At 38.1% G+C, this 27,400-nt stretch overlaps 2 protein-coding genes across 10 annotated transcripts in view; one reads left to right on the forward strand and one right to left on the reverse strand.

Moving 5' to 3' along the window:
* The first annotated feature begins 4,318 nt into the window (after positions 1-4,318).
* On the forward strand, positions 4,319-14,506 carry EMB1687 (ribonuclease P family protein / Rpp14 family protein). Of its 2 annotated transcripts, none has more exons than XM_008793466.6 (5): positions 4,319-4,523; positions 5,166-5,365; positions 5,538-5,675; positions 13,865-14,052; positions 14,281-14,506. In XM_008793466.6, the coding sequence occupies exons 2-4, from the start codon at positions 5,188-5,190 to the stop codon at positions 14,011-14,013; spliced, it is 465 nt and encodes a 154-aa protein (XP_008791688.2). In that variant the 5' UTR covers positions 4,319-4,523; positions 5,166-5,187; the 3' UTR covers positions 14,014-14,052; positions 14,281-14,506. The 2 variants fall into 2 exon arrangements, with proteins under 2 accessions (XP_008791688.2, XP_008791686.2); XM_008793464.6 differs by having other exon boundaries at positions 4,320-4,523; positions 14,238-14,506.
* Positions 14,507-15,679: 1,173 nt separating this feature from the next.
* The window catches only part of LOC103708528 (DNA mismatch repair protein MutS, type 2), a 51,059-nt gene continuing 39,338 nt past the window's right edge, over positions 15,680-27,400 (reverse strand). For 4 of the 8 annotated variants that reach the window (XM_039121125.3, XM_039121129.3, XM_088718619.2 and 1 more), the window contains exons 14-20: positions 26,316-26,363; positions 24,268-24,395; positions 23,048-23,130; positions 20,657-20,760; positions 17,771-17,841; positions 16,160-16,449; positions 15,680-16,034 (exon numbers count right to left, since the gene is read on the reverse strand). In XM_039121125.3, coding sequence (XP_038977053.3) covers positions 15,868-16,034; positions 16,160-16,449; positions 17,771-17,841; positions 20,657-20,760; positions 23,048-23,130; positions 24,268-24,395; positions 26,316-26,363 — 891 coding nt within the window. In that variant the 3' untranslated portion in view covers positions 15,680-15,867. Of the gene's footprint in view, positions 16,035-16,159; positions 16,450-17,764; positions 17,842-20,656; positions 20,761-23,047; positions 23,131-24,267; positions 24,396-26,315; positions 26,364-27,400 lie in introns of those variants that run through there. The other 4 variants (XR_015976470.2, XR_015976472.2, XM_088718618.2 and 1 more) reach the window with 3 other exon arrangements.

Genomic DNA, 27,400 nt, shown 5'->3' on the forward strand with positions numbered 1-27,400 from the left:
TCATCTTTCAAAGAAAGGAAATCAAATTAAGGGGGAAAAAAAAAAGAAAAAGAAAACATCGAATAAAAAGAGATTTCAGACAAAAATCCAAGCAGTGAAAACAGAAACATCACTCTCTTTTGAAAAATCAGTATCGATAAAGCCCACCAAACCCAACCAAGAATCCACCCCTGAAACCCAGTGAAATTTTAACGTTTACATTTCACAAAAAGATCAAAAAAAATTCAAGCATTTTTGTTCACCAAACCAAACCCTAGCACGTAAAATTCGAGCAAATAAAATAAATATTTTTTAAAAAAAAGGAAAAAAAAAAAGAAAGATAAGAGACTTACTCTGGGGTGGGTGGGGTGTGACCTCAAAACTGGAAGTCGAGGAGAAGAAGATGAAGAGATCAAAGAAGCGAGAATAAACAAAAGCAAATATCTCCCCTCAACGAACTCGCTCCTCCCTTCCCTCCTGTGACCCTGCTCCCCCTTCGCCGCGTGGCAGTCAAAAAACGCTCCCGAAGGCAACGTTGGCTCGCCTATTTATAGAAGATGGACCAAAGGGCGGGACAGAGGTTGTATCTTTTGCGCGAAGAACAGAGGTTGTATCTTTTGCCCGAAAGAAGGATTCTCCTTCCTTCGCGCGAATCCACCGTTGGATCGCGCAAAGGTCGCTTCGAAAGCTGTACAGCGGACGAATTAAGGGGTTCGGAGTGCTTTAAGAGCTGTGCGGGTCGAGATCCAACGGTCGACATCGGGATCAAGACGCAGCCCGAACCCGGACCCAAGGACCGACCTTTCAACTTGCCCGCTGAACGACCGGGCGCACTTCGCTTGCTCGGTCTAACGGCTCAGCTGAGTCAGCTCGGCTTACTCCTAAGGAAACAGCTCCACGCCAGTAGTATAACGAGACGAGTCACATGGAGGGTTTCTTCGACTCTTTAGCCGAGCCGCTGTAGCTTCAGAGCCACGCGTTGAGAAGCGAACGCGATTTTAGGTGAAGGGGACCCTGTGACCAATTACATAGAGAAACGTGGTCGTGGATCCAGTTGTGGGGCCCGCTGCAGCGACTCTCTTCCATGCAGAACTTAATACCGCGTTTGGCGTGCCGTCGTTTATGGAATCCGAGGAACGGTGCGGCCGTGACGAGACGTAGCTCGCTCGATGAAGATCGGACGTTCGGATAGCGGGGAGGAAACATTGTGACCTCCTCTCGTGTGCTAAGATCCTGGAATGCGATTTTAAATCGCTGAGAGCGGATAACGTTGACCTGTTGCGTGCACCGAGGAGGATTGTGCGCGGGGAAGGGAGACGTGGCACGATCAGCTATGTCCAAAATCCGCGAAACATGTTGGCTCCCGTTACGATGCTGACACGCGTCCATGACAGGAAGGGACGTTGCATTGCGGTGGGTGAGCTGCGTGAAGGATGAAATTTTCTTCTTTTTTACTATTTGATAATAAAAAGGAATTAAAAAATTGAAGAGATAAATAATGCATCAGAATTTTCTCTCACAAACATATTCTTTTTTTCCTCTGAAAATAGTGTGTTTGTCAACAAAAAAAAAAAAGAGACATTGTTCAAGATGATCAAATTGTCCCTATGTCCATAATAATTTTTTAATGTAATTTTCTTACCCTATAAGAAAATATTTTGTACTTTTTTATAATGATTTATTTTTTTATATTTTTGTAATAAATTAAATAGAGCCTAAAAGTCGCAAGGTGTGAATAGGTTGAGCCGGATCAGAACTTGCTTGATATTGATTTGACCCAATTTTATGTAGGGGTCCAGGATCCAAGCACAACCTAATAAGTTAGAATAAGTCCATGGATAATCTTTTAGACCCGGTGGATTGTTCGGGTGGGCTCAAGGCCATGTATGTCCCGATCTCAACATAATATATTCGGATCTAGATCAGATTTGGACCATGTTTAGCCGCAGTAAAAACAAAACTTTGGTTAAAATACTAGGGTTATTTCACTAAGGTGTCCGGTAAAATCAGCTTTACATCATTGACTTGTGAATAAAAGACCGCACCAAGGAAGCCATTGGCAAAGTTGCTAAATAGCCTAAAAACTGTAGTATATGCAGAAATTACATTCTATGCCATGTGAAATTCTAGATCAGTAACAAAGGTATTTGTTTCACATGCTTTATGAAATAAAAATACCAGCACAGGTTGCGAGGAGAGCAGGAGAAGAAAAATGCAAGAAAAATTTAGGATGACTGCAATCCTAAATGATCCATTGCTCTCGGGGTAATGTATGCATGCATAGGCTGAAATTTGTGGGTTGTGAGCTGAATCTATATGATCTTCCTCTCATTTCAGTCTCCGCTCAACTCTTGTACGAATCTATCAATAGTTGTAAAAGAAATTAGCATTGCCTGAAAAGATCTAGCACATATTCTTCTTCTTGCTCTAAAAGTCGTCTTGTAAAGGTCCGTTGGTTCAAAATTGCTAGCTAAAAATCTCTCAGGCTTCCATTCTTCAATTTGATTCCGGTCCTTTTTGTCCACATTGCATGCATAAAGATTGATGGCAATCTGTAAACAGTTGCGAGCTTCATGAGATGACCTATGTAACACTACAAAATCAACAAGCAGATTTTCAAAAGGTCTCTATTCCTCATAATGTTCGATTGTGTCCCAACTAGAATGTCATCACCTCCTAGTTGGGTGTCTTCATGGGCATGTCTAAGGGGGACAATAGGAGCAGGACAATACCTCCTTTGAGCTCCGTGGAAAATAGCATCCTAGTATGGCACCGCCTTTTTTTGGGTTTTTATATCGCGGGTTAATACATCCAATCATTTGGGTCAGGTTGGGTAACAAAAAAGAAGATCCAACATAAACACAAATAATATAAGGATTTGGTCGGGCTGGGTCCAGTCGAGTCAAGATTCTATAAACCCAGACTCGACCCAAAAATGTTGAACAAATCTAAGTTTGGGACCTGACCTACCCCTCCAGCTCCTTAGAAATCATATTGGATAAAAATGGGTTAAGTTGGATCGGGTCATGGGTTAACCAGATCCATTTGCAGCCATATGCAAATCCAAGAAATTCAACAAAGATGATGGAGGTGACAAGTTCCAACATAGCTACATGAGTGAAGTCCACCTAAGCAATTTGATCCATTAATATAGCCTCTATACAAAGATTGTACGACGTTAGTGGTAGAAGATATTTAGGGCCATGCCCTTATCTTAGAATTCCATAACAGCTATAAATGGCACTATTTTGGGTTGCCAAGACTCGAGGATGAGCACCTCGGATAGACATCCATGCCCCCATTGCCTGCTTGAGGATGACCATCCGAGCGATGACTATCCATGGCCCCATTGCCCAAACCTTAAGCAGGTCTTACTCAGTAGCAAAATGTAACCCCCCCAAAAAAATATCATCTAACTTGACTAGCAGTTGAAATTCATGCTTAAGGTTCCAATAAACTTTGAGGTCCAAAGTAATAGCTCCAATGATGGCTATCGACCTAGAAACTTTCTGACCAAGCAATGCTCCCATGCCTACCTTAAACAGTCGAGCTTAACATCATCGAACCCCATTGACTTGGTAAACCATACTTGGAAGGGCTCAATGACCTACAGCATCAGTGATTAGACCGACAAGCTGAGGAGCTCCCTCAGCCATCGATAGTAGAGAAATGGTTGCTTTCACCATCATGGCTAGCGGACCCCTTGAACTAGGGGAGGATAATGAGGTGACCAGACTCACATGCATGGCTTGCTAAAAGCAACCCTTCTATTGACAACATCCATGCCACTGCAGGTTGCTCTTAGTCATCCCTCTTAGTCATCATCGAGTATTTCTGTGTGTTGCATTTTAACGTATCTACACTTTCGAAACCTAGTTTCTTAATTTATAAACTAATAATAATAATATATATATTTAAATTATTTAAAAAATTAAATTTATTTAAAATAGTTCACAGACCAATTCCTATGGTTGAATAACCCCAAACCGTAGAAAAGAGTGAGAAAAAAGAGCAGAAAAATAGATAAAAGAAAAAACTACCATCTTTATTAATAATCCTTTCGGAGTTGATGGTTGTTTTTTTTGGGTGGGGGGGGGGGGGGGGGTTGGTGGTGGTGTGACTTACAAAATATCAAGTATGTTCCCGATGGTCAAGAGAAAATAGTGAGTTAAATAAGTTCAGAGAAAAATTTCGCAAACCATTTTAAGGAAAAACGTGGATTAAATAAAATAAAATGTGGGGCTTTACTGGGCACCGGATGGGGGTTCGGGTTGATCAGGCCCGGCCCGGGTTGGGTGGGGGCCGAGGGTTGAAAGCCGGGGGAAGGCAGCTCCAGTGGGATCCACCTGTTCCCAGAAAAAGCCCTTAACCTCCATTCAAGAAACCTCCGCGCGCTCTCACGGTTTCACCTTCCTCGATCGTTTAAACCCTAGCCCCGCCCGACGGTTGCGCGCGGACGGATCTCCGGCTGAGATTCTGGCGAGGCATCGGCGGGCTTCGGCCGATTCCATCTCCGGCGACGAAGAGCGTCCAAGATTCATCGGGTATGTACTTCCTCCCGTCCCCAACTCCACCGTTCCCTCTCTCAGCCCTAAATCTCGCCAATGAAGCCCCCAAAACGTCTAATCCCAGCCGTTATTCATAAATCTCTGCTCCAGTCCCCTACTAAACTCAGATGACGGCAAAAAATATAATTCCCTGTTCGAACCAAAACCTCCTCCCTTGGTGCTTAACGTCAACCGAAGGTTATCTTTTCTGTATTCGGTTAAGGCCTGCTTTTCCCCCTTGAAGGAATGATTTTTTCTCCAATAAATTGTCAAAATTTTTGTTAGAACAATTTGTCTTCTACTTGTCTTCGTGAAAAGGAAAAGAAAAAAAAGTTGTTGCCTTAACCGCAACAATATTGCATGTCCGACTGACTCCAATTTTCATAAACAATGTTCATAATGATAACCATAATTTTCGGCTCACGCTGATCAGATTTTAGCATCGAAATTTATTTATCGTGTACTTATTTGTCAATTTTATATTCATGATGCTTGTTGATTGACTTTATGGCTTTTTCCATGACCTTTTCTTTCATGCTGTTGTGGTAGTCTGTCAACTGTTTAGGTAGACAAATAATTGGCAGTAGGTTGTGAAATCATTTAGATGTTTGTGCTGACCTCTTTAATCGGAAAGTGCAGGTTTTATATGAATTAAAGCAGCATGGTGCAATTTAAAAATAGATATATGGTACTGGAAGTCTTTATAGATTCAAACAGAGACTTGGCTGACAATGATCCAATAATTATTAGTGATTTCAATGTGTCAAAAGCAATCAAAGATAGCATCCAATTAAACTTTGGGGAGTGTGGTCTGGCCTTAGCACTTGGATCATTCCAAGGTAACCTTCTTTTTGGCATCTACTTTAATAATTACAAATACTATCTTGGTACAGAATCCTGAGTTTATTTATACTTTTTAAGTGTTGTTATTTTTATGCGGCACCATTTCGTATTTTTTCCAAAGTCACATGTTTCTGAAACTTCTGGTTGTGATCATTTCTGATTGTATAGTTAAATATGTGAACCCTACGACGAAGATATGCATTATCAGAACCTCTCGCGAGGATCACAAAAAAGTATGGTCTGCTATTACAATGGTTAGAAGCATTGGAAAGTGCCCAGTAACATTCAACTTACTGAACTTGAGTGGTAAGTCAAGTGAAATTTGGAATTTTTAATTTGCATCGTGGATTGTAAACTGAACTTAAGCTGCATTATTTCCTAACATAATATTTAACGGGAACCCATATATGCTAATATGAATCACTCGTATCTGAGCTGTGTGCAAACTATGTTTCTTAGAAACTTGGAAACAAGGGTTAAAGTCATGTTACCGGTCCCTGTCTAGGTTTGGTCAAGGATTGGTACAGTACCATCATGGGTTAGGATGGAACAAGATGGACTGGAACAACCATCAACAATATGACCGGAGAGGGACAAATAACCAGGCCATCCCAAGTGTCTGGACATAATCATCCCAATCATTCCTTGCCGATACCTACCATGATGGTTGGGATATCCTGATTCATTAGCAAACCTCAATGTAATTGTATGATAGCGAGATGCATCAAGCTGTGAATCCTTGCTTAGCAAGTGACATTTATGTTGTAGCTTGAGTCATTAAGTGCATTATCTTCTTATCTCGATGCAAATTTATTAGTTTGGAAGTATGTAGTGAATTTTCAATGCTTGCTTCTTGAGCCTTATCTCATGTATGTGTTTGAGTACCATTTTAGCTGCATTTGTATAACATGAATTTAGAGCTTACCATGCTATGTAGAAAAGAAATATATGCAGTTCAATCACAGTAGTCCACTAATAAAGATTGTGCTTCACTATTGGCATGGCTCGATAATCTAATTAGGGCCAACTCATTTACTACTAAATAAAGAATAATTCATTTCTTTCAGCTAACACGCGGTAACCATCCTCAAACAAGGTTTGCAAAAGCATTCTGAATTCTGAACTGCTTGGTCTGAGGCATATTGAACCAAGCCGATGTGAACTTAGGTTGATTTGTTGGTTCAGTTTAGGACTCGGTTTGAAAATATCCGAACTGACCGGAATTGCCTTGTTGTACTTGGTATCACTTGATTTGAGTCAGTTTCAGGCCCTCCCACGAGTAAAAGGGGAGGAAAAGGCATCTTGATGCCTTTCTCATCCCTTTTTTGTTGAATGTGAAGAGAAGGGTGGGAAGGTAAGGAAAATCAGGGGCGAAGATTTTTTTTTTTTTTTTTTTTTTTTTGTGTGGTTTTGAGTATCCAGTTCAAAAACTAAATCTTTGATTTCTTTAGTAGAAATGGGAGCAAAAACATTGCTGTAATCCATGTGCTGTCATTATAAAGACAGTTCCAGTCAAGATTCACTTCTATGGAATCACTGTTCTAGAATGTCGTTTTGAAGAAATTGGTGAAAGCTGAGAGGATGCCCTCTTGATCTGAGAGCTCACTGCTCCATCTTGGAACGAAGTTATATTGTTTCTTCTTTTTGACAGTTGCAACTCTGAAAATAGGCAGAATTTCTATCTCCTTCGAGAATCCAATTCAGTTTAGATCTTTGCTGCGAGTACATCTCTTATTTTGCATAAATTTCATTAATTTGTGACTTCACTTAACTGTGGAGATCTCTCAGATCCTGTGCAAGTTCTCTGTCTTCTTCTAAAGTATCAGTGTTTCAATTTTTCTCAGTATTACCTGCAATGTTTCGTTTTGCTCTCTTCTTAGTTCCTTGGACCATTTTTTCAGATTTGTTCTTAGATCCTTAGATTGGAAACTCACACTGTAGCAATATCATCATCCTCTTGAGCTTTTACCCAACTAGAACTGACTATGGAATCCAAAAATGTTCCTCTTTTGTCCACCATTTCTAAAATATGAAAATGCAGCTAGAGTTTGCTCTTTTATAAAGGTGAAACCCAATTAGGGAGGGATCAGATTGAGGTTTTGGAAGAGCTGGCATTAGCTAATGGAAAAAAGCTTTTGCAATTCAAGTCAAAGAGGAACTTTTCCAGTTGCATAAGAACCAGCGACTCGCTCATGTTACTCCAAGCGTATTTTCTCCTCTTTTAATCTGTTTCCAATAAATCATTCCCTCTCATGAAATCAACAAATTTCAGCGCATTTGTTTGTTGTGAGGATTACTATTCCTGTTTGCAAGTAGTCTTGTAACATTGAAATCGCCTCCAATCACCCAATGCCTAATCTTCATCTGTATAATATTGTTGAGCACTGTAGAAATCTTTTTTGCTTTGTCTGTCATTAGGCTCATAAACTGTAGTAAAAGTCCAGCTGTTTTCTGTGATTATGTCAATGAATTAAGAGTAATATAAAAGTTTTGCAAATGATAGTTGGTATTGATAAATGTCCTGGAATTATAACCCACAATTAGACCTCCAGAAGAGCCAATTGCATCCAAGTATTTCCAAGCATTCACCTTGGGTGCACCAATACTTCTAAGGCGACTAACCGAAGGTTTAGCAATCTTTGTTTCTTGAATTGCTAGAAGTTCATAGTCAGTGGACGTTGCCAAATCTCATATTGCTCTTCTTTTAGTAGGTTGACCCATTCCTTGAATGTTCAACATAGGAAAAGCCGAGCAGAATACTTACATGAAAGAAACCCATCATAATATTCATTACTAGTAGACAACTTCCATATCCTATTCTTAGACTACCAAAACGACACCAAAGGTGCTAGCCAAACACTAAAAAAGGGCAAACCAAGTCTAAAATACATCCAGTACAATAGGATATAGACAAAAGAACCACAAGAACAGCACTAACCAACAAGAACAACATAACAATACCATCCCACCATGATCGACACATAATAGAAATAGCAAAATATAACCTCTTCAAAACAAGAACACATAGCCAGAATAAAACTGGGCAATGTTGCAGAGATGCTGCCACGACCTACCCGTCATAATTTCCGGGATAACTCCACTAGAAATACGACCAAATATATTTGCTTGGTTCTTTCCAAACCTTGGATCACTTTAAGTGCTTCCTTTGCTAGGTCATCTGCAAATAGAAAACCACATTTTTGTCCCAGTGCTTTGAAATCTTCAGCATCCAGAGAGTTGAGGATTAGTGTGTCATCTGGGATCCCCTGTATGTGGAAGAGCATGAGAAACAACAAAATTGTGTGTATTTGTTTTTTTTGGGGGGAGGGGGAGGAGTGTCCCTGGGAGAAGGGGGCCCAATTGGGTCTACCGCAGCTAAGTCCAATGGGGTTGGTGCAGCCATATGGTCTGATGAGAGAATTTCTGTTGAAGACCGATAAGATAGGACATGACTATAAAATTCCAACATTTTTTTCTTCTAGAGTGGAGTTATATTGTCTAAGTAGAAGGAGAGAGGGAATCTTTTGTAGAACTACCAAGTCAAATCGATGATCCCATATAACCATGAGGTAAAAGCATAGACTCAGGCAAATAGATAGCATGTACCTGAGGTCCATGTCCAACAGTTTCACACACCGCATCATTCATCAAATAATGAGCAAATTGTCAAAATTCTTTTGAAGCCCCTCCAAAGAGAAGGGTTAGGAGACCAGAGATTTTCAATTTCAAAGTGTACTTGCATTGATTCTGTCATAGGTTCCTCCACTGGTTTGACAACAAGAGAAATTGGTTCCGTGTCTGATTCAGGGTTGTGATTAGCAGCCAGTTCCGAGCTTTTAACTGGTATAGTAATAGAGCCAACTCCACTTTCCAACTCCTCCTTCACCCATTCCTCCCAGAGTGCTGCTTGATTTCATTCTAGATCGGTTCATTAGGTTGGTTCACTAGTTCAGCTTCATCCTTCATTTCAGCTTCATTAGAGCATGCATCAGAAAGAGGATGCTGTCCTCCAACATTAGGATTACCTTCGGCCACTGGCTGTCCTTGCCATTGCTGGGGTTAGAGGAGCTTCCAAGCCAGAATTCTTAGTCCTTATCCCAAACTCTTTTAGGTAGCATAGGGGATGGAGCAGGGTCTTCTTCCATAAAATAAGTATTAACAAATTTAACTAGATATTTGAAGTCACCAGCAATGATTGATATGGTATTTGGTATGCCAGCAAGATTGTCAAAATACATGGATAATTCAGACCCTGAAAGTTCTAGCTCATGCGGTGATTTATAGCTAGCGACATCAAGAATTCCAAAGCTACTAATGATAATTCTAAAATTGGTAATCTCAACAAACATAACCAGACTTTGAACATTGAACTTCTATTCCTGGCCCCATCTCAAGTGGACTATGGCTGAATGGAAATAAGGAAATTCTTATAATCAGAAAGAGCATTTCTCATAGCGTCAAACATGCTTTGCCTAGAAGGGAAGGTTACCATAAAAGAGTTGTATCCATACCTCCAGACTCTCCACGCAATACTCTTATAGGGCGCGATGCTCTACATAACTTCTTCAATAAGTTCCTCATTAGCTTCTGCATCTCTTGTACATCAGTTGTAGCTTTCACTACTGCTTCTCTGTCTGTTGGGGTAACAATGGCATGCTCAGTGATGGGGGCATACACTTTGGATCTCTCCACTTTCTCATTGATCTCCATATTCTTGTTGGTTGTGGCTTTTTTGTGTTGGTAGCTTTGTGTCCTAGTTCCTTGGAGAAGAAGCATGCTAAAGCATTTCTAGAACTCTGTTTATTAAAACCCTTCTCTTTGCATCGCTAACAACCGCCTCTTGGGAAGGGTTTCCCTCTGGTCTTGTTCTGAGATTCCTTTCTTCTTTCTTAACTCTTCTCGTTAACAGCTTTACCTACAATTTTTGATTTGCCTTTGACCACATCAGCCAAGTGAGGAGGATAAGATGCCTTGGAAATTTCTCTCTCTAAGAGCAGGGGGTTCAGAGGAGGGTTAAAAGACTACTTTGAGGTTTCGAACGATCATGAGGTCAGGAGGGAGAGATTCTATCTTGACTCTCACGATTGTCTTGATGAAACCTCTCAATCCCTTGGGCAATGTTATCACCATCTTTAATTCTTCTTAATCGATATGGAGGCTTGGAATAAGACCTCTTACTAGAGAATTTATTAGAGACTCCTCTGGTTGAATGGCAACTATTTCCAAGATTCCTTGTAGGTCTCCCTGGCCAGGATTCCATTGGTTGTTTCTCCTCTTAAAACCAGTAGATTTGGAAGGAAAACAGATAAAACTTCCAGATCTGTCTCTTGAAATCATTACGAAACCTTCCCCCATCTCCTTCCTCCTCTCCCCCTTTCATGGCTCCTTCCTCTCAACATCCTGCAGCCCTCAATTAGTTGCTTTCTGAGCCTTCTCTCATTGGAAGATTAACTGCTGTATATGACTGTCCTTAGCAGGGATAGCGATGGCCTGAGAGTATTCTGATTTTCCAAATTTCAGGGTCAAGGCTTCTTCTCCTGCTTTCTCATACTCTTGGATTATAATAATTGTAGTCTTCATTAAGGCATGCTACAAATATACTACTTCTATGCTTTTAAACAAATACAATATATGATATCTGGTCACTTTATTCTCTGGTTTGCTTGTGGTGTGCTAGAATAAGATTTATAAGTTTCTTCATCTTAATCATTATGGTTTAAACTTATGCCAGATTTGATGCGTTCTCTACACTGTCAGGTTTCCTTAATTTGAACTTAAAATCCCTTATTATAAACATTCCTTTTGTTCTCCTACTAAACACTATCCCAACCTACCTGGCAACTATTTTTTAGTTGAACATCAGTTTCTCTAACAATTGTGTCGTACGATTATCCCTGTAACTCCCTACTGTTGTTTTTGCAATTATTTTTTTATGGCTTATGTTGCTAAAAATTATTCTTAAAACTTTGTTCTTTTCGTAAGGACACATTGGATCCTATGATAAGACTGCCTTCAACAAGAAAACTTAGCAATTGGTTCATGTTTTTTTCAGAGGTTACTCATTTCATGAAGTGAAAATGCAGAAGTTTTAGTTTTTGCGTTGTCAAGACTCGAGAGTGCATTGAACCAATATATTAGCTGTATATTTAGTTAGTGTGATACTTGATGGAAACATTTATGTTTTTTTTAAATTGTTATTTGTTTTTGAAAAAGTAAAGTTAGAATTTTGATTATTGAGCCTTAAGCTAACTATGTGTTCTTGGATGCAATTTATTCTCTTCATCTGCTTATTCAGCATATATTAACATGCAGAAGATTAATCATGTTGTGGTATATTCTTGTACCATCTATTGCCATGGCGGATATGTATTTGCCCGCCTTGCCTATAAGGCTTGCCATGTCAAGACCAAGAAAAAGTGTTGTAGTTCTATTGGCTCTGACATTTGATAGGCCAACCTTTTGCCATCTTTTGATCATTTTACTTGCTTTAATATTCATAGGGCATAACAAACTCAGTTATGCCTATTTATACTATGCAATGGACATTCTAATCGGTAATCCATTCCTTTCAAGATCTATCAGGAGTGTCTAAAACAAAATTTCAAAGGTTTTGGCGATGTATCACCTGTGTGCCAGATGATCATGAAATGGATGGGTTTTTAATAGGTGATTTGTTTGATGTATAATAGCAATTTTTCCAACCACTTACGTCCTTGTATCTTTAAGATATGTAGAACTTCATGAATGGTCTGGATCATTGACTTGGATGACCAACCATGTCTTTAGTCATAAGAAGATTTAAAGTAGTTATGCCTTGATAACAATTAAGCCATATTTATATATGTGTATGCATTTAGATTCTTAAATGACACGTATATGCTATGTAGAAGTGTAAATGATTTCTATCTGTAAGCATTCACAACCCTTGGATCTTGTTAAGTTAATTTTGGTTATCTAAACTACACCATTGGCTATGCAAATACTATTCCAAATAATAAGGATCCAAAGGACTCAATCCCAAACCCATATTTTCCTGCCACACATGCTTTCCCAATTTAATGGGCATTACAAGAGACCTTACTCCTAAAACCTCGCTGTCCTCCGGAGTCTGAACTCCTTGCTTTCAGTCATCAAGGATACCCTAAGTTTTGACATCCAGTCTTTTCTAAAAGCAACAAAAAGTTGAGTTCTTCAATATCGCAATTCCAAATTCCAATTGATCTCCTTGCTACAAGTCCTTCATCCCACACAAATGAATTTGCTCACCAGGCAACTCCATCTTACAGTTTGCACTTCCCCCTCCTTTTTTCAAGTAGAACAATGACTAAGAAAACTTCAACCTTCTATGACCACCATGGTTTCAGGAAAAAAAAAATCCATTTGGGATCTACAGTTGCACAGATGAGAAGTAATATCTTAAAATTATGAGGTTTGTGACTTATACCATGTGTAGTCAACTCTAACCCACGCACGCATGTAGGTCTAGAGTTACTATAACTAGTATTTCTTATAATTTGATTCATTTTGTCATCAGCATTAACTGTCTTGATGGTATATTTGGTTTGAGTGAATAGTTTTAAATTATATTGCCCTTGATCTCTATATTAAATTAAACTAATGAGATCCAAAGCGTGATGTCGCATGATTGATCATTTCACATTCAAGTGAAAGAATGCAGAGTTTCAAACAGCACCCCTCTATCTGGAGGAGGTTCTAGGCAAACTACAGAGGTTGTTTCTGAAGTGTTTGACCTAGCTAATTGTCAAATATTTCTTTACAATAATTGGTTCCCTCCACATGGCATTTTGAAAATCATAATATTTTCTCCTTTTTTTTGGTGGAAAGAAGCCAAATAAGCCTCATTTGCTACAATTTCTCTCCTTGTGAATCCAAACAGTATTTTAGAAAAGTGTGATCACAGAGAGTGTGAGCGGGTGCATTATTTTTCTTTATTTCATGTTTTCTGTCATGTGCTTGTGCTGCTCTCGTAGAGTATGCGCATCCACTTGAATCTGCAAGTATATGTTAAACCCATGAGATTCCAGTAAATATTTAATTGCTCTTGTTTGATATTGATGCCTACCCTCATGTAAATTTTGATGGAAGTGGATTATGTTCTGCATTCTAGATCCATACGGTGATCGCAGGTTTCAAATTAGCATTGTGAAAGTAGCTGATAAAATCCAGGGATTGATTTTGCTTTTCCTGGATTAGCTGATTGTGGTATTTTGTCTGCTTTCTCTCTCTCTCTCTCTCTCTCTGCGTGTGTGCGTGTCTGTGTGTGTGTTGATCACTAGGGAGGAGTTGAGTGAATTTTTTGTCTGACCATCAGGGTTCGGTACGTTAGATAACTTATTACACACTTACCTTTTTCTTCCATTAGAATTACCCCAACCTTCTTGATTTGATTTATGGTTGAAGATCGGTTGTTTGTGTAAATTTTTGACGTAGTGTTGTTATTGCTAACATTTGTACGCTTTTGTTTCTCTCAATAGGAAGCATCAAAGCCTGTAAGAGGGCTGCCTTAAAGTGTGATGAAGCAAAGTTTGAACAATACAAGCTAAGTGCTGGAGATCGTGTCACACCAGAGATAACTCATTATGTAAAAGGTCGCTTTGAGAAAATCAAAACTTTAGAAAACTAGAGGCAGGAGGTTGCCCATCTGCACCAATTCTGAGTGGAAGTATGTATGCTTAACATTGCAAATTTTTGTGGACTCTTTCTTGTTTTGTACCATTCAGTTTATGAGCCTTTCTTTTCCCCCCCTTTTCACTGAGCAAAATATATTATGTATAAGAGACCCGGGTCTTCAATCTCTTGATCAATTTCTCATTTTCGTTCTTTTTTTTTTGTATTTTTCATTACCAGTTTCCTGGATTTGCAAAAGTTTTATTGGCAATGGTATCTGCAGAGGGAAGAAGAAAGATAAAAAGGAAATGGAAGGATCGGTTGCCAAAACAGGGAAAGAAGAAAAGAAGGGCCACACGCTTTGCCTAATGGAGTTCTAACATTAGTTTGAGTGGCAAAAGTGCCGTGTCAGTGTTTACAAGATTCTTCCAATTGAAAAAGAAATTGGATTTATATGCACTTTTTTGTTGGTATATATTTCGATGAAGGCCTGTGATATGTCCCAAATATCTAGTATCTTGTAATTCTACTTAGTCCGGTTCCTCTTTGTGTACATGAAATATTGCTTAGGGAGGCCATGATTATTTCTACAGGGAAAATAGTGAATTAAATAGAAAAAAAGCAAAATAATTAGGATCTTCGTGGGGAAGGATATTGTTTTTATAAGCAATCTTAACTGGTCCCGATGGAGTACCATGGCGTGAAAACCAGGTAGTTTAGCCCAGCCAGCAAATGTTTTGGTACTTGAGAGGATTAGAAGTTATTTTACTGGTTCCATTAAAAGATGATTGTGCCATTGTCCAGGACTTGCTGTCTTAAATTAGTTCAGACCAATTCCGAAACTACTACATAGTCTGGATGTACTGGAAACATGCAACGTGAGGCCCAGAAATCAAGTAGAATATATCTTGGAGGATAAGACTCGATGTAAATGCTTGCTCAGGTCGGTGAATTGCCATACCCTACAAATGGATGAAATCAGTAGTCCAACTCAGATAAACCATTATCATTCGGGCAAATCCCACCACATAAGAATGTCTATTGGACATCATGGCTGGCCTCTAAAAACTGTCATTAAGGTTCTCTAGCATGCACCGGCATTGTATACTTTGTTAGAATAATACTACCAATCCAAAGGACTTCTTTTTACCTTTTTCCGAAGAGAAATTCTGCAAGGACATTGTGCTTCAGGATTGGAAGAAATTGAGCTACACCAGATACATCGCAGGCATGGCTATTTTGTATCAGAGGCATCCCCTCGGCTGCCAAATTCCCTTCTTCAGCACAATGTCCACCTTCCTAAACTCCAAACATGATCCAGTTCAAACAGAAATTGGGTAAAGCGAGCAATCAATTATTGTTGTGGTTAATTTATAATTTGAAAACTCATCCAGTTTCAGATTGCCTGTCCATGAGAAAGGTGCCAGTCTTTACCACATCAAATCAATTCTCAGATTTCAGTTGTGCTATACTTGAAGGCAAAATACAAAAAGTTTAATAAAAGTTGCAAGTTCTTCATGTTTAACGGACCATAACAACAACCGCAAGATCCTGCTTCAGACTATAAAGCCGGTGGCCTCACCAAACACTGGGAAGAAACAACGGTTATTTGAAATTAAATATTGCGGACTCCTATTCTATGATTGCATTGCACTATATAAATTAACTCTGTATACAGAAACTTTGCAAAGAAAAGCCTATGAATTAGGGAATGATGTGTACATGTCTTGACTAATATTTATAAAGCTTGACCAAGTCATCTGCAATATAATTGTAAAACAGAAACCTATTACAAGGATTTGATGAGCTGTTGGAGGCTATTATCATGATTTATCAAACATAAATGCAGTTCACATGTCAACAGTGAATCTTACACTTGTTGGGTCTCAATGTCCCCCAATTTTAATCTCAGCTTGATATTACTGGTTTGGACTAGGATCTCTTTTTTGGATGCTTCCACTTTTAACACTATTGCATGCTTACCCAGAGAAGGAACATGAACTGCATCACCAATGCTTGGAATTTTGATTTTTTTCTCTGAAAACCAGAAAAAGAAAAGTGTGAGGAGAATACCTTACACCTATTTGGAGACCAATATGAGCTTTCCTTTTCCTATGAAGCATCGCCATCTTTAGATCATTTTAATGTGGCTTAATACCTACCATGAACAAGTGTGGTGTCCGACAGTCTGATCCTTTCTGTAGGAATGGTAGGTAAAGATGACTGCTTCACGTTTTCAATGGAGTGCCTGCTGCTCTCTGCCTCACCATTTTCTGGTGTCTTTTCAGTCATTGCAAATTCACGAACCTCGTGCAGTTTCTTACGAAGGATTGAACGTGCTGTAGCTGCATTCTCTGAAATTACTTTCACCTTTCTCTTTTCTTGAATAGCAACATGGTCTGCAACCTTCTGCTTTGCCATGAACAGACTTTCTTGAAGCTTTCTTGACAGCCTGACATTATATCAATAGTCAGATACAAATTAAACGTTATGAGGTAACAGATACTGACCTAAATCATATAACAATATTTCCGTTTCATTAAAATACAGAATGGATTTCCTGACTTGTGAACTTTTCATCGTTGATGCAACTAATGGTACAAAATTATTAATGACACATCCAATAAGAAGATCCACACTATTGATCTATCTAGAAATCAAAAGTCATCCTGGAGGTCTCCTATTTGAAGTGAACACAAAACATATGGTTTTTATAACAAAATACAATGTTTTTCCTATCAAATTTGGGCTCATGCATGTTTTAAGATACATTGACCATGACTATCAAGATATATTTGCAATACATCCCTATCATACATTTTTGCACATTATTGAGTAACTGCTACATCTATTTTTGTGCCCAAGATACATAGGTAGGAGATCTCCAAAGCATGTGATTTTTACTTATAGGCATTTTAGTGCAGTATGCTATCTTACGTGAACTAGGGCTCGTTTACCTGGTTGTGGGTGCAAAATGAAGTGTCAAATCCTTTTAATACAAAAGAATTTCTTTTTATAGAGACATTCAAATATCATACCATTGTTTGTGTCTTAAGCATTGATTATAGCTACTTTAGGCTAAATTTAAGGGTCCGGTAACATAGTAATGCATGTCTTCAATTTGAATGTTTAATGGGAATTTTATGATATGATTGGATCAACTCCTCCCAGAAGGTCGATTGTGATCTATAACATTCAAAAATATCAATTAAACTAATGACCGTGATCTATAATATCATCTAAAGATTAGTGACTTGGATGCCAATGATCAAGATCACATACAGTTAATGAAGAACTTAGTTTTCTAGACTATAACAATATATATATTTTTTACTAATAATATATAAAGATATATAATTTAAGCAAAAATAACTACACTCACAGTAGATAATGCCACACATCTCAAAAACATTCTTGGGGTATTGTTTGAATCTTTCCAATATCTTTTTTAAGGGAATGGATCTCTCCAATATCCACTATCAGCTAGAATGCACACATCTTATTATTATGTTTTTAAATGGATCTATTGTGCAAAATCAATGGTGGCGGGTGGCCAGTCAAGTAAAATACCTGCACCATTGATTGTCATTTACAACATTTAAGATACCAAAACACTAAAAATCATATTTTCCAGAGGTCATATGAATACCATGTAAAGAACTATGATTTGCATGCCAAATCCCAATCATGTGGTTTAAGAAAAACATAATTAGTCTGTAAGACTATATTTATACACGCAACTGTAAAATGCAAGCAAAAATAACTACCCTCACATTAGATAATGTTGTGCCTCCTGAAGATGTTGCTGGAAGTTGTGTTTAAATCTTTCCATATCAACTATGACCTGCCCAGAACAATTTACATGTCAAACAGAAAGTACTATATGGGTAATGAAAACAAAACATCAAGGTGTTGGAAAAACACACAATGTTCCACTTTCAGCACCTCACATCCATGAATTTTTAATTAAGCAATATAACAATTTTGAAAGTAACACTGGTAGAGTTATTTTTAAGAATTTACATTAGTGGGATTCTAATATGATAGAACATTTACTTTATCACTCTCTTGACAAAAGAAATTTACATACATAACAACCCAATTTTGCCGAAATTGGCATACAACTCATATACATAGTGATTGCATTATGAGAAAAACAATGAAACCCATACCTGTGAGGGAAAAAACAGAGTGCAAATTTACAGATACAGGGAAAATGTAAGGATTTAAGTATGATCAACCGATGTTTGAGAACACACAACCTTTTCCAAGTCACGGCCAATGTTTTCTAAATAGGCACCAAAGTTCAACAAGCTCAAGACCAGCAAAGGGCTTTGTAGAGTAGCCTACAAGACTAGTTGGTGAGTCTGACTAGTTATGCAGTTTAAACTATGGAAACAAGAGTAAAACTCGATGATATGCCTAAAGTCAGAAAGAGTAAACAAAGAGAAAAGATATCAAGGTTCATATATGAATTTTCTCATGCATTGATTATAAGACAAACAGTCAACAACAAGGACTATAATGCCGGAATCAGAGCCCGGACCGGTTGCCCCATGCGGCACAGGTTGGTACACCTCTATGCCATTCCATGTCGGGTCCATACCGACACAGTAGAGGGGGCGGGGGAGAGGGAGAACCGGAGAGAGAAAGGGAGAGAGAGGGGGGAGAGAATGAGGGAAAGAGAAAGATGGCGACGGAGGCCGACGAGCCACGCGGAGGGGTAAAAGAGGGGCTCCACCTCCGGTTCCCCTGTTTTGTTCGAAATATAGGAACCGGAGGCGGAGACCCTCCTCCGCCCCTCCGCACGGCTCTCTGGCCCTCGGCGGCCCTCCACCGGCTAGCCTCCACCTCCCTCTTTCTTCCTTCATCTCTCTCTCTCTCTCTCTCTCTCTCTCTCTCTCTCTCTCTCTCTTTCCTTCTCCTTCTCCCCCTCCGTTGCCAATTTCTTATTTTAGTTGCCGAAACCGTCCCGGTCCGTCGTCGGTATGGCTAGATATGCCCCGAACTAGGCGGTTCCGCCGACCATGGTCCACAAAAATACAATCCAATGCAAAACTCTACCTCTGTTTATATGAACAACAATATTTTGCAAGTGAACATTTTGCATTCGAAATACAGCAGTGTGCTAATAAGAAAAACAAAGGGAAGATGCTATCAGATTTGCAACTTTGAACATTAAAATTCAAGATTCTTTGACATATCTAGAGAAGAATTCTAGTGGCGATACCTATCCAAATTCAGTAATCACAAGTGGACACAAAAACTAGTAGCCTCAGTAGCCACCTTATCTATACTGCTCTGCTAAGTCAAATAATATATTTTGATTGGTTGAATACATCAGTTTGACCATTCTTATGCCATAAAAGACATTTGTCTAAATTTTCTGTAACAACTATATATTTACAAATAACATTTGATCCTAGATTAACAAAGAATACAGTCACGCAGAATGTTGTGTTGCTTTTGTAAAGGATAAAGGACTAAATTGACAAAATATGACTTGAAGATTTTTATAAATATTTCATATTTACTTAGAATGACTTTCATTAGCAAATAAATATAGCATAGGTATGCAAGGCGCAAGAAGAGAGAATACAAAATACATAAGAAATATAAGTCTGCTCAATGAAAAATGACTTATAAATGAGTTTGACATCAAAACATGCTTATCTATAGGAACCAAGATTTTAGATCCTAGTCCTGGATCTGGTGTAAGTCAAGGACTCGGTTGGATGATATTAGGAAGATACCATCTCGACACTTGGGAATTGGGATAGTGTTGGGATAGCATTTACTCCACACTTGGCATAGCATCCGAATGGTACTGTTTCAACACTTGGCACAGGGCTGGTATCACAGTAATTCGTTAGGAATTTGGGATGCCTTTTTTTTTTTTTCCTTTGTTCTTTGTTTCTTCTATTGTTTGTTTTCAATGATAATTTAGAGGCCCTTTATGGTTCTTCTATATTATGATTTAGATTAAGGAAGCTTTTAAGTTAATAAGTGACAGTGCTGGTACCAGTACCGGTACCGGAACTATGTTTCTTTTGGTTGATTCCTTCATCCAGAAGAGGAAGGAGAGAAAGGACAGAGGGGAAGAAGGGAAGAGGCATATCCAGCTTCTATTGCTCAGATCTAGCCTCCTCCAAGTCCAATCCAAATTAAAACCCAGTAATCTTCCCTCCATGTCTCCCACTTCATTTTTTTTGCCATTTTTTATCAGAAATCAGAAAATTCCATTATCAGTACCATAAGCCACCTATTGCCACAAGAACATTCCGTAATCCTAAATTATGACATAAATAAACCCTACAAATATCTAAACAACCATTAAAAATAACAAACAACATAAAAAATTGGTGTCTAAGTAAATTGTTGGGACTCCAACCCACCCAAGTTTGTACCAACTGGTACCGGTCAGAAGTACCTGATATTTCATGTACCGTGGTCCCCAACCCATCCTAGGACACGATATCTTATCGATCCAACTAGGGATGGACCGGACAAACCAGGGCTTCTAATCCTTGATAGGAACTGTTAAACATCAAATTTTTTTAGATAGATGCTCTCAAGACTTTTGAAGTAATAGTCACACTAGTAAAGACAATTTTGTAATTGAGAGAAACATGAATATAGAATTCTTTAGATAATTTTACCTCATTGATTTCAGCACGAGCTGTTCCATGAAGTTTGCGTGCTCTATCTAGAACATCAATGGGTAAACCTAATCTCTCGGCGATATTAACTGCATTTGAGCGGCCTGTAACATGGATGTTTTGAAAATTAATATCGACAAATTAAAGATGTTTAATGTTACCATCTGACATTACCATCTGAAAGAAATAAAAACCCACATTACATAAAAATGATAAGAATTGTATGAGGGGTGTTGCTCAAAGTCATAAGTAGGCTGACTTGAATTACTTTCTATCCATAGCTGTATTAGGAATAGGATAATTTTCTTTTGCATCAATAATAAATTCCCATAAGCATGCCAAAGGCCTCAGTTTTCAGATATTTGTTTTTATTTCTCCATATATTCAAAATTGTGAATCAAAACACCTTTAGGGTTTTGTTCTAGTCTACCTCATTAGCTTACAATTCCTGCACTAGAGATGAACACAATTTTTTTAAAAAATATCCTTGCCATCTTCCCTCTTTGACTAGACTATTTTGAGTTTAAGGTAACCTTGGACAGCACCCTCGACACCTTAAAATAATTGATATCAAACTAAAATTGGTCAGAAGCATTTAATAAGATCTTAAGATGCTCTTTACTTTTCTTATAGCCTGTTACTTCAAAAGATTTACTCAATTTTAGTTGTATCACTATCTGAAATCGTTTGATGGATTTGCGAAGAACTAATGATCTTGGAATCAGAACTTTGTAAACAATGCCTTTTTTCCTTCAGAGGAATCTGGTTGTAGCTTTCCATGTAACTTTATACTTAACCCATCCTACATCGCCTTATCATCCAGTATTAAAGCCTAGTACTCGATGAATATCATTTTTGATATGTTATACAGAACCATTTAGCTTTTGCACATCATCACAAATTTCACCTTCCATTGTACCTCCCATTGTACAACAGTATTGGTAGTATTGGAGATTTATTCATTTGTGCCGATGGCGTGGAAGGCTGCTGCTGGGTTCACTTGTCAACAAATCAATGACTGAAGCACTAAGGAACAATGACTACTGACTACTTTGGCTTAAGGCTAGATAAAGACATTGGGTGTAATCGCTCTGGTTCGCTCAGATCCTGCTCTTCATTGAGTTGGCTTTTCCGGAGGGTCCTCGCTTTGTCTAGACAGCGGTACAAGCAGTCCCCCCATTGGAAGACCTATTTTCAATTTCATAACCTTTTTCTTTATATGAACTATATCCACTACACAGACTTTCCGATACAGAAAGAGAAAGAGAAAAATCGCCTACCAAAACACTTTTTTCGATCTCCATTCTCTAACGAATATCTCTTTTCCAGTAGATCTATATTCTCTGGAAGATCCCCCTTATCCATCGGAAGATCATTTTTATCATAAATATCCTTCTGTGACCTCTAATTCTGCTCCTGCTCCCGCTCCCCCTAATGGATTCAAAGGTTCACACCTTTTCCAGATTCAATATACACTTTCCATTTTGTTTGTTATTGTTGTAATATAAGATTACAGGCACCTCCACCATGTTCTTTAGAGCACTTTCGTATTTATTTCTTTTGAAGTTTTCACCCAACTATTCTGTTTCTAGGTAGTATAAGCATTTAAATCCTGGCAGCACTGGGCATGCCAACCCGTGGCTAGCATGTCATGCAACACTTCTAATGCAAATAAAGAAAAGGGTCTCAAGCATGGAATGCCGTACCGGCCCGTACCGGCCGGTACGTACCGGTCCGGCCGTGGACCGGTACCGGAACGGATAAAAAACCGGTATTTCCCGATTTTTTATCCGAACCAGCCGGTTCGCACCGGTACGATTTTTTTTTTTTTAGAACCACAGCGCCGCGCGCTGTGGTTTTTGAAACCACCGCGTACCGGCCGGTACGGGACCGGTACCAGCCGGTACGTACCGGACCGGACCGGTACCGTACCGGTCCGGCCGGCCACCGGTACGCCGACCGGTACCGGTACGGCGGACCTTGGTCTTAAGCATGGCATGAGACAGTACCAACCTGCTGGGTGCCAACCCAGTGTTGGGTCCTGGCACAGGGTACAAACCCAATGCTGGATGCTGGTACTGGCCTGCAGGAACCAGCAGTTGGCAGCACTCAGCAGTTAAATCCATGGGTAAACGTCACTTACAAATAAGGTGAAGATTCGGATTGATGATATTTAACATGGTTCATTTAGAAACTAGACACAAGCTCTATTCATTATTCATGCATCTAGTTTAGAATATATGATGATTACTAAAATGAAAAAAATAATGAAGTTACTTGCTCATCTTATAAAAAAGTACCATAATCAAAAGCATCGCAAAAAGAAACAATCTTAATACATCATTAACATTCTGTTAATTTGAGCATAGGTGGATGAAATGTGGAAAAAACCTGGTATTCCCCAGAGTATCTTATATGTTGGCTTTAAGCTCTCTTCATCAAATTCTACACATGCATTCTCAAATGCATTATTGCTGCAACAAAGTCATTTAGAATTTTAATTTATATATTCAAAAGGCTAGAAAGCATTCTATGGACACAAATATCTCAGTCAAATAAAGATGAAAACAAGCAATGACTTAAGGTTTGAAATAGCTGATACATATTTGGTAAAAGAAGGGTCAACATCTAAAGATGCATGAAAGCTCGTTTCGATCTCATTGGTGGTACAAGTGCTCACAATAAGTGTATCAGACTGTCCAAAAAATTTTATGCAAATAAAAAGGATGCTTTGGTGATAGTTTGCTGCTTGACACTTCTTAATCCAGAGAAAACGTAGAGTGTAGACTTTCTAATTAGATCAATTACATTACGTTGTCCTTATTATCTAAATTTAGTTATTGTTGATGTTATTTACATTACTTGTTACTATTTGCTTCTTACTGATTTTTTCATGATATATAGAGCAGACAGCCTCCAAGACAATGTTTAACATGCTATTTTAGTAGAAAGAGATAACAGCTTGCATAGCAAGATGGACCAACAGCTGCTGCAAAAACTAAAGACTGCAGTTATAATATGGCACGACATGTCAGGCAGTTCATATAAAACAATGAACAAGGATGGCAAACAAAAAAGTTTCACTTTAGTTCATTTAAAGCAAGAATCAGACAGGACATTATGGAAAGACAAAAGTATACAAAGACTTTCACAAGAATATCACCATTATAATAACATCCAAATGTAGTGATCCTCCTTTTTATGAATGATGTACTAGTTGCTTGCCATAGCTAGTGAAAATATCTACTTCATATGCTGAATTGTCAATGCTAGCAACTGAATTAGTTACAACAGAAAATTCAGGTCCACCCTCTCGAATTACTGCCACTTTATTGTAGTCCTTGTTGAGCAAAAACTGTCTCTGGCCCTTGATTTCGGTGTCATTTTATGTTCAAATTCTGGCCCATCCAAAAATGTGTCCAGAATAGGTAAAACTGTGTACAGAAACAGGCATAAATGTGTGCAAAAACAGGTCTACGTGAACAGGACTAAACATAAAATGCTACCTGTGTCAGGGCTAAACATAAATTGGCAGTCAAATGAAGGACCGAGTGTTAAGTTCTCTTATTCATAATGATAACCATCTTCCGTTAATATGAACTGCTACAAACCTGTATTTCAATGCTTTTAGTTCTCCATGATGAGTAGTTGCTATGGTTAAAAATGAAGTTTCAGCAAAAGATTCTAGAAGTGACATCCCTAAAGCTGCCCCTTCAAGTGGATTGGTCCCAGCACCAACCTAACATAATAAGAAAGTTAATATTATATTATCAATAGATATTATAAATGAACCATTAAGAAATGTTTTTCTATTATTGTATCCAGTCAACAACTTGTCAACACACACAAACGTTTACTTGCAACCAGCACACCATTTTAAACAGATCCTACCAGACACAAGGAACATTATAAATAGGACCATGATTAGTTTGTTTCTTTGCATTGTTAAAAGAGGTGACTGATGGTAGTTTAGTGCTCTATCCTCAACTCTACCTTCTGCCACCGACTATAAGCAGGTACACTAGGAAATGTTGTCTCATGATTTACCATGATAGCAAGCCATTCCATTGTATGCCACTCTCGCAACATCTAAATTCTTGGCGTAGATATGTAGCTTGTAATTACTTATGTTCAAATTTCTGTTGAGAAATGATAGGATAAAAAATCTTTAGGTACCAATTTATACATAAGGATTTTGATCAAGCAAAACTCATGTAGGTGGTATAAGCCTTGCAGTTTAAAATTTTCTATCACCATGGATTTAGTTTTAGTTTCAAATTCTTCATATGAAGTCCTTGTAAGATAGAAGAGTAGGTGTAGATTTTAGAGCCTTTTTGTTTAATTTTTTTCCTGAAATGCAGTTTTACAGAAAATTTGGAGGGACGTAACTTTAAATTTGTAACCTGATTTTGACATTGCGTATGCTTCTAGAGTAAAACAGTTCAAATTGCAAAGCACAGCAAAGGATTTGTATGGACAGAATTATATAGCTCTAAATTGTCTTACGTTGTAAAGCAAAACGATTGTATGACTATATATCTAGCCGATATAGATGATTAGGTTTCACTCACTTTTTATCAATGGTTCAAATTGACTTAATGATTAAGTTTTTCACTAAATCATTCTTGCTTTTAAAGATTTTAAAGAGTCAAGCGATGAAGGCAAATCATCCCAAAAAGTTTCCTCCTTTTTTTTTTCTCGAGTGATTCTATAGAATAATATTGTCAATCAGAGGGCACTTAAGCCTTGTTCCAGAAAAAAGTAGAAATTCAATGGGAACAAGAAGACAGCTCTATGTATCGATATTTTTTACTCCAAGTTACAGAAAAGAAAATCAATCATTATTTTTCTATTATTACTTTTTAGAATAGCTTTCACTTTATGTATCTGCAATTAGGTAGCAATGACCAAAGAAGACATCATTTTCACCTTTTTGATTGTACATAACAATCAAGGATGATCCACAAGACATGGTTACGGAATGTATGACAAGAGCGCCATATGAGGGAACATAAGCAGAATTGGCAGCATTATTTTTAGGAATCATTACTTGCACACTAAATTTCTTTAAAAATTAGAATTCTATGAGCATGTAGGATAGGCAATCTTAGCTAATGTTCATACATAGTTTATTAACATATTTGATTATTTGTGTTTTTAAGATATAATAATCATCAGATGTAGAAATTATTAATTTTATTTAATCCACATTTAATGAATTCCAGTAAGCTTAATGTTAAAAAAATAAAAGCATATCAAGTTATCAACAATCGCTAAAGTTGAATCAATCTAGATCAAAGTTCGCCTCCTCGGTAGCGGACCCCTATGGTATCGGTATGGCACGATACAGAGTTTTTTTTGCATACCGAGTACACCTGTACCGAGTACCGGTACCGAACTGGTATGGTACGGTACGCCTCGTATCGCCCAGTTCAGGCCGGTACGGCATACCATGGTCTAGATACAATCATGGACTTAAACATCTCGAGCCACTCCATTAGTTTTGCATCTCAATCATGAAACATTCCATAAAGAGATCTTAATGAGAAAAAAGGGACCTTCTCTTAACATAAAGCTGTTTCTTATGCATAATTATGACTGATCACTGAAATCAAAAAAAAAAAAAAACAGCTGACCGGAAGTACTAGTTTTCACATACTTCATCTAAAAGAACCAATGACTTTCTCGTCGATTGTGAACGAATAACCTGGAAAAATAAATTCAAAAGTAAAATTAGTTTCAGGTATGGACAGACACTAAGATTATATATTGTTATCATATTATTTGAAAGATGCTGCAATTTTGAAATGCTTATGTTTCATTACAGGATGATAGGTGAAAAGGTACTAGAGTAAGGAAGCTAACAAACTAGACAATATATTACCATGTAGTAGTTTTCAGCCATCAGAACATTAGGTACAACCAAATCACATCAATAATGAAATACTGTGACAGATATCTAAAGTTAAATACTTGGTAGAATGATATAGTTCTAGAACAGAATATGCATTATCCATAATATCAGCTCCACAAGCTTCTTGTACATAATGTTGTGCTACTTCATATAGCAAGGTTCGTCGACCTTGTACTAGTACCATGCTGGTACAATGTCAACATGCCTAGTACACAGGTCCCCCATCCAAGTCTCGGTTCGATACCAGCCTGAAATAGTAATGCCCGGTACATCACGATATGCACCGGTACAGCGAATCTTTTTCTTATAGTCTAGTGCTTAACATGCAAATGGCTTGGTTGACTAAAAGAACTCTTCCATGATGATATTAATTTTTGCTCTGAATGCTTCGTATGGTCTAGTTATGAAATTTAAGGCGAAATACAACGATTTTTTCCTCTCGATGACCTTTCATTTCTAACCTAATGTAGGATACTTCATCAAGAAATTATCCTTGCATTTTTTATTCTAGATAATCATATGCCATTTTGTTACAAACATAGTAGTAGTTCAGCAATTTTAGATTATACTGGGTTAATTGCTACACTATATTATCTAAGATTTGCATAACTCTATCTTATAATCCTATCATTTCAAAAATTAATTTAAATTAAAAATTTTCCCTACATGTTATGTATATTACTTAACCTGCTGCTCATATTTTACAAATTTTATCAAGCAAGGTCTGCCGAACTGGTACCAGGATCCGTACCAGTTGGTGGCCGATACGGTTCAGTATCGTACCATGTCGGTACAGGTAGGGCATGCCAGTTCCATACCGGCACGCCCAT

Source organism: Phoenix dactylifera, chromosome 3 (genome assembly GCF_051530095.1).
Source record: "Phoenix dactylifera cultivar Ajwa chromosome 3, Ajwa_hap1_PhDact_Kaust_v1.1, whole genome shotgun sequence".
Classification (NCBI taxonomy): Eukaryota; Viridiplantae; Streptophyta; class Magnoliopsida; order Arecales; family Arecaceae; genus Phoenix; species Phoenix dactylifera.

Coding starts and splice junctions, on each gene's coding strand:
- EMB1687 (XM_008793466.6), top strand. CDS start 5,188: ATGGTGCAATTTAAAAATAGATATATGGTACTGGAAGTCTTTATAGAT. Junction 5,366..5,537: donor AGCACTTGGATCATTCCAAG/GTAACCTTCTTT, acceptor CTGATTGTATAG/TTAAATATGTGAACCCTACG. Junction 5,676..13,864: donor CAACTTACTGAACTTGAGTG/GTAAGTCAAGTG, acceptor TTCTCTCAATAG/GAAGCATCAAAGCCTGTAAG.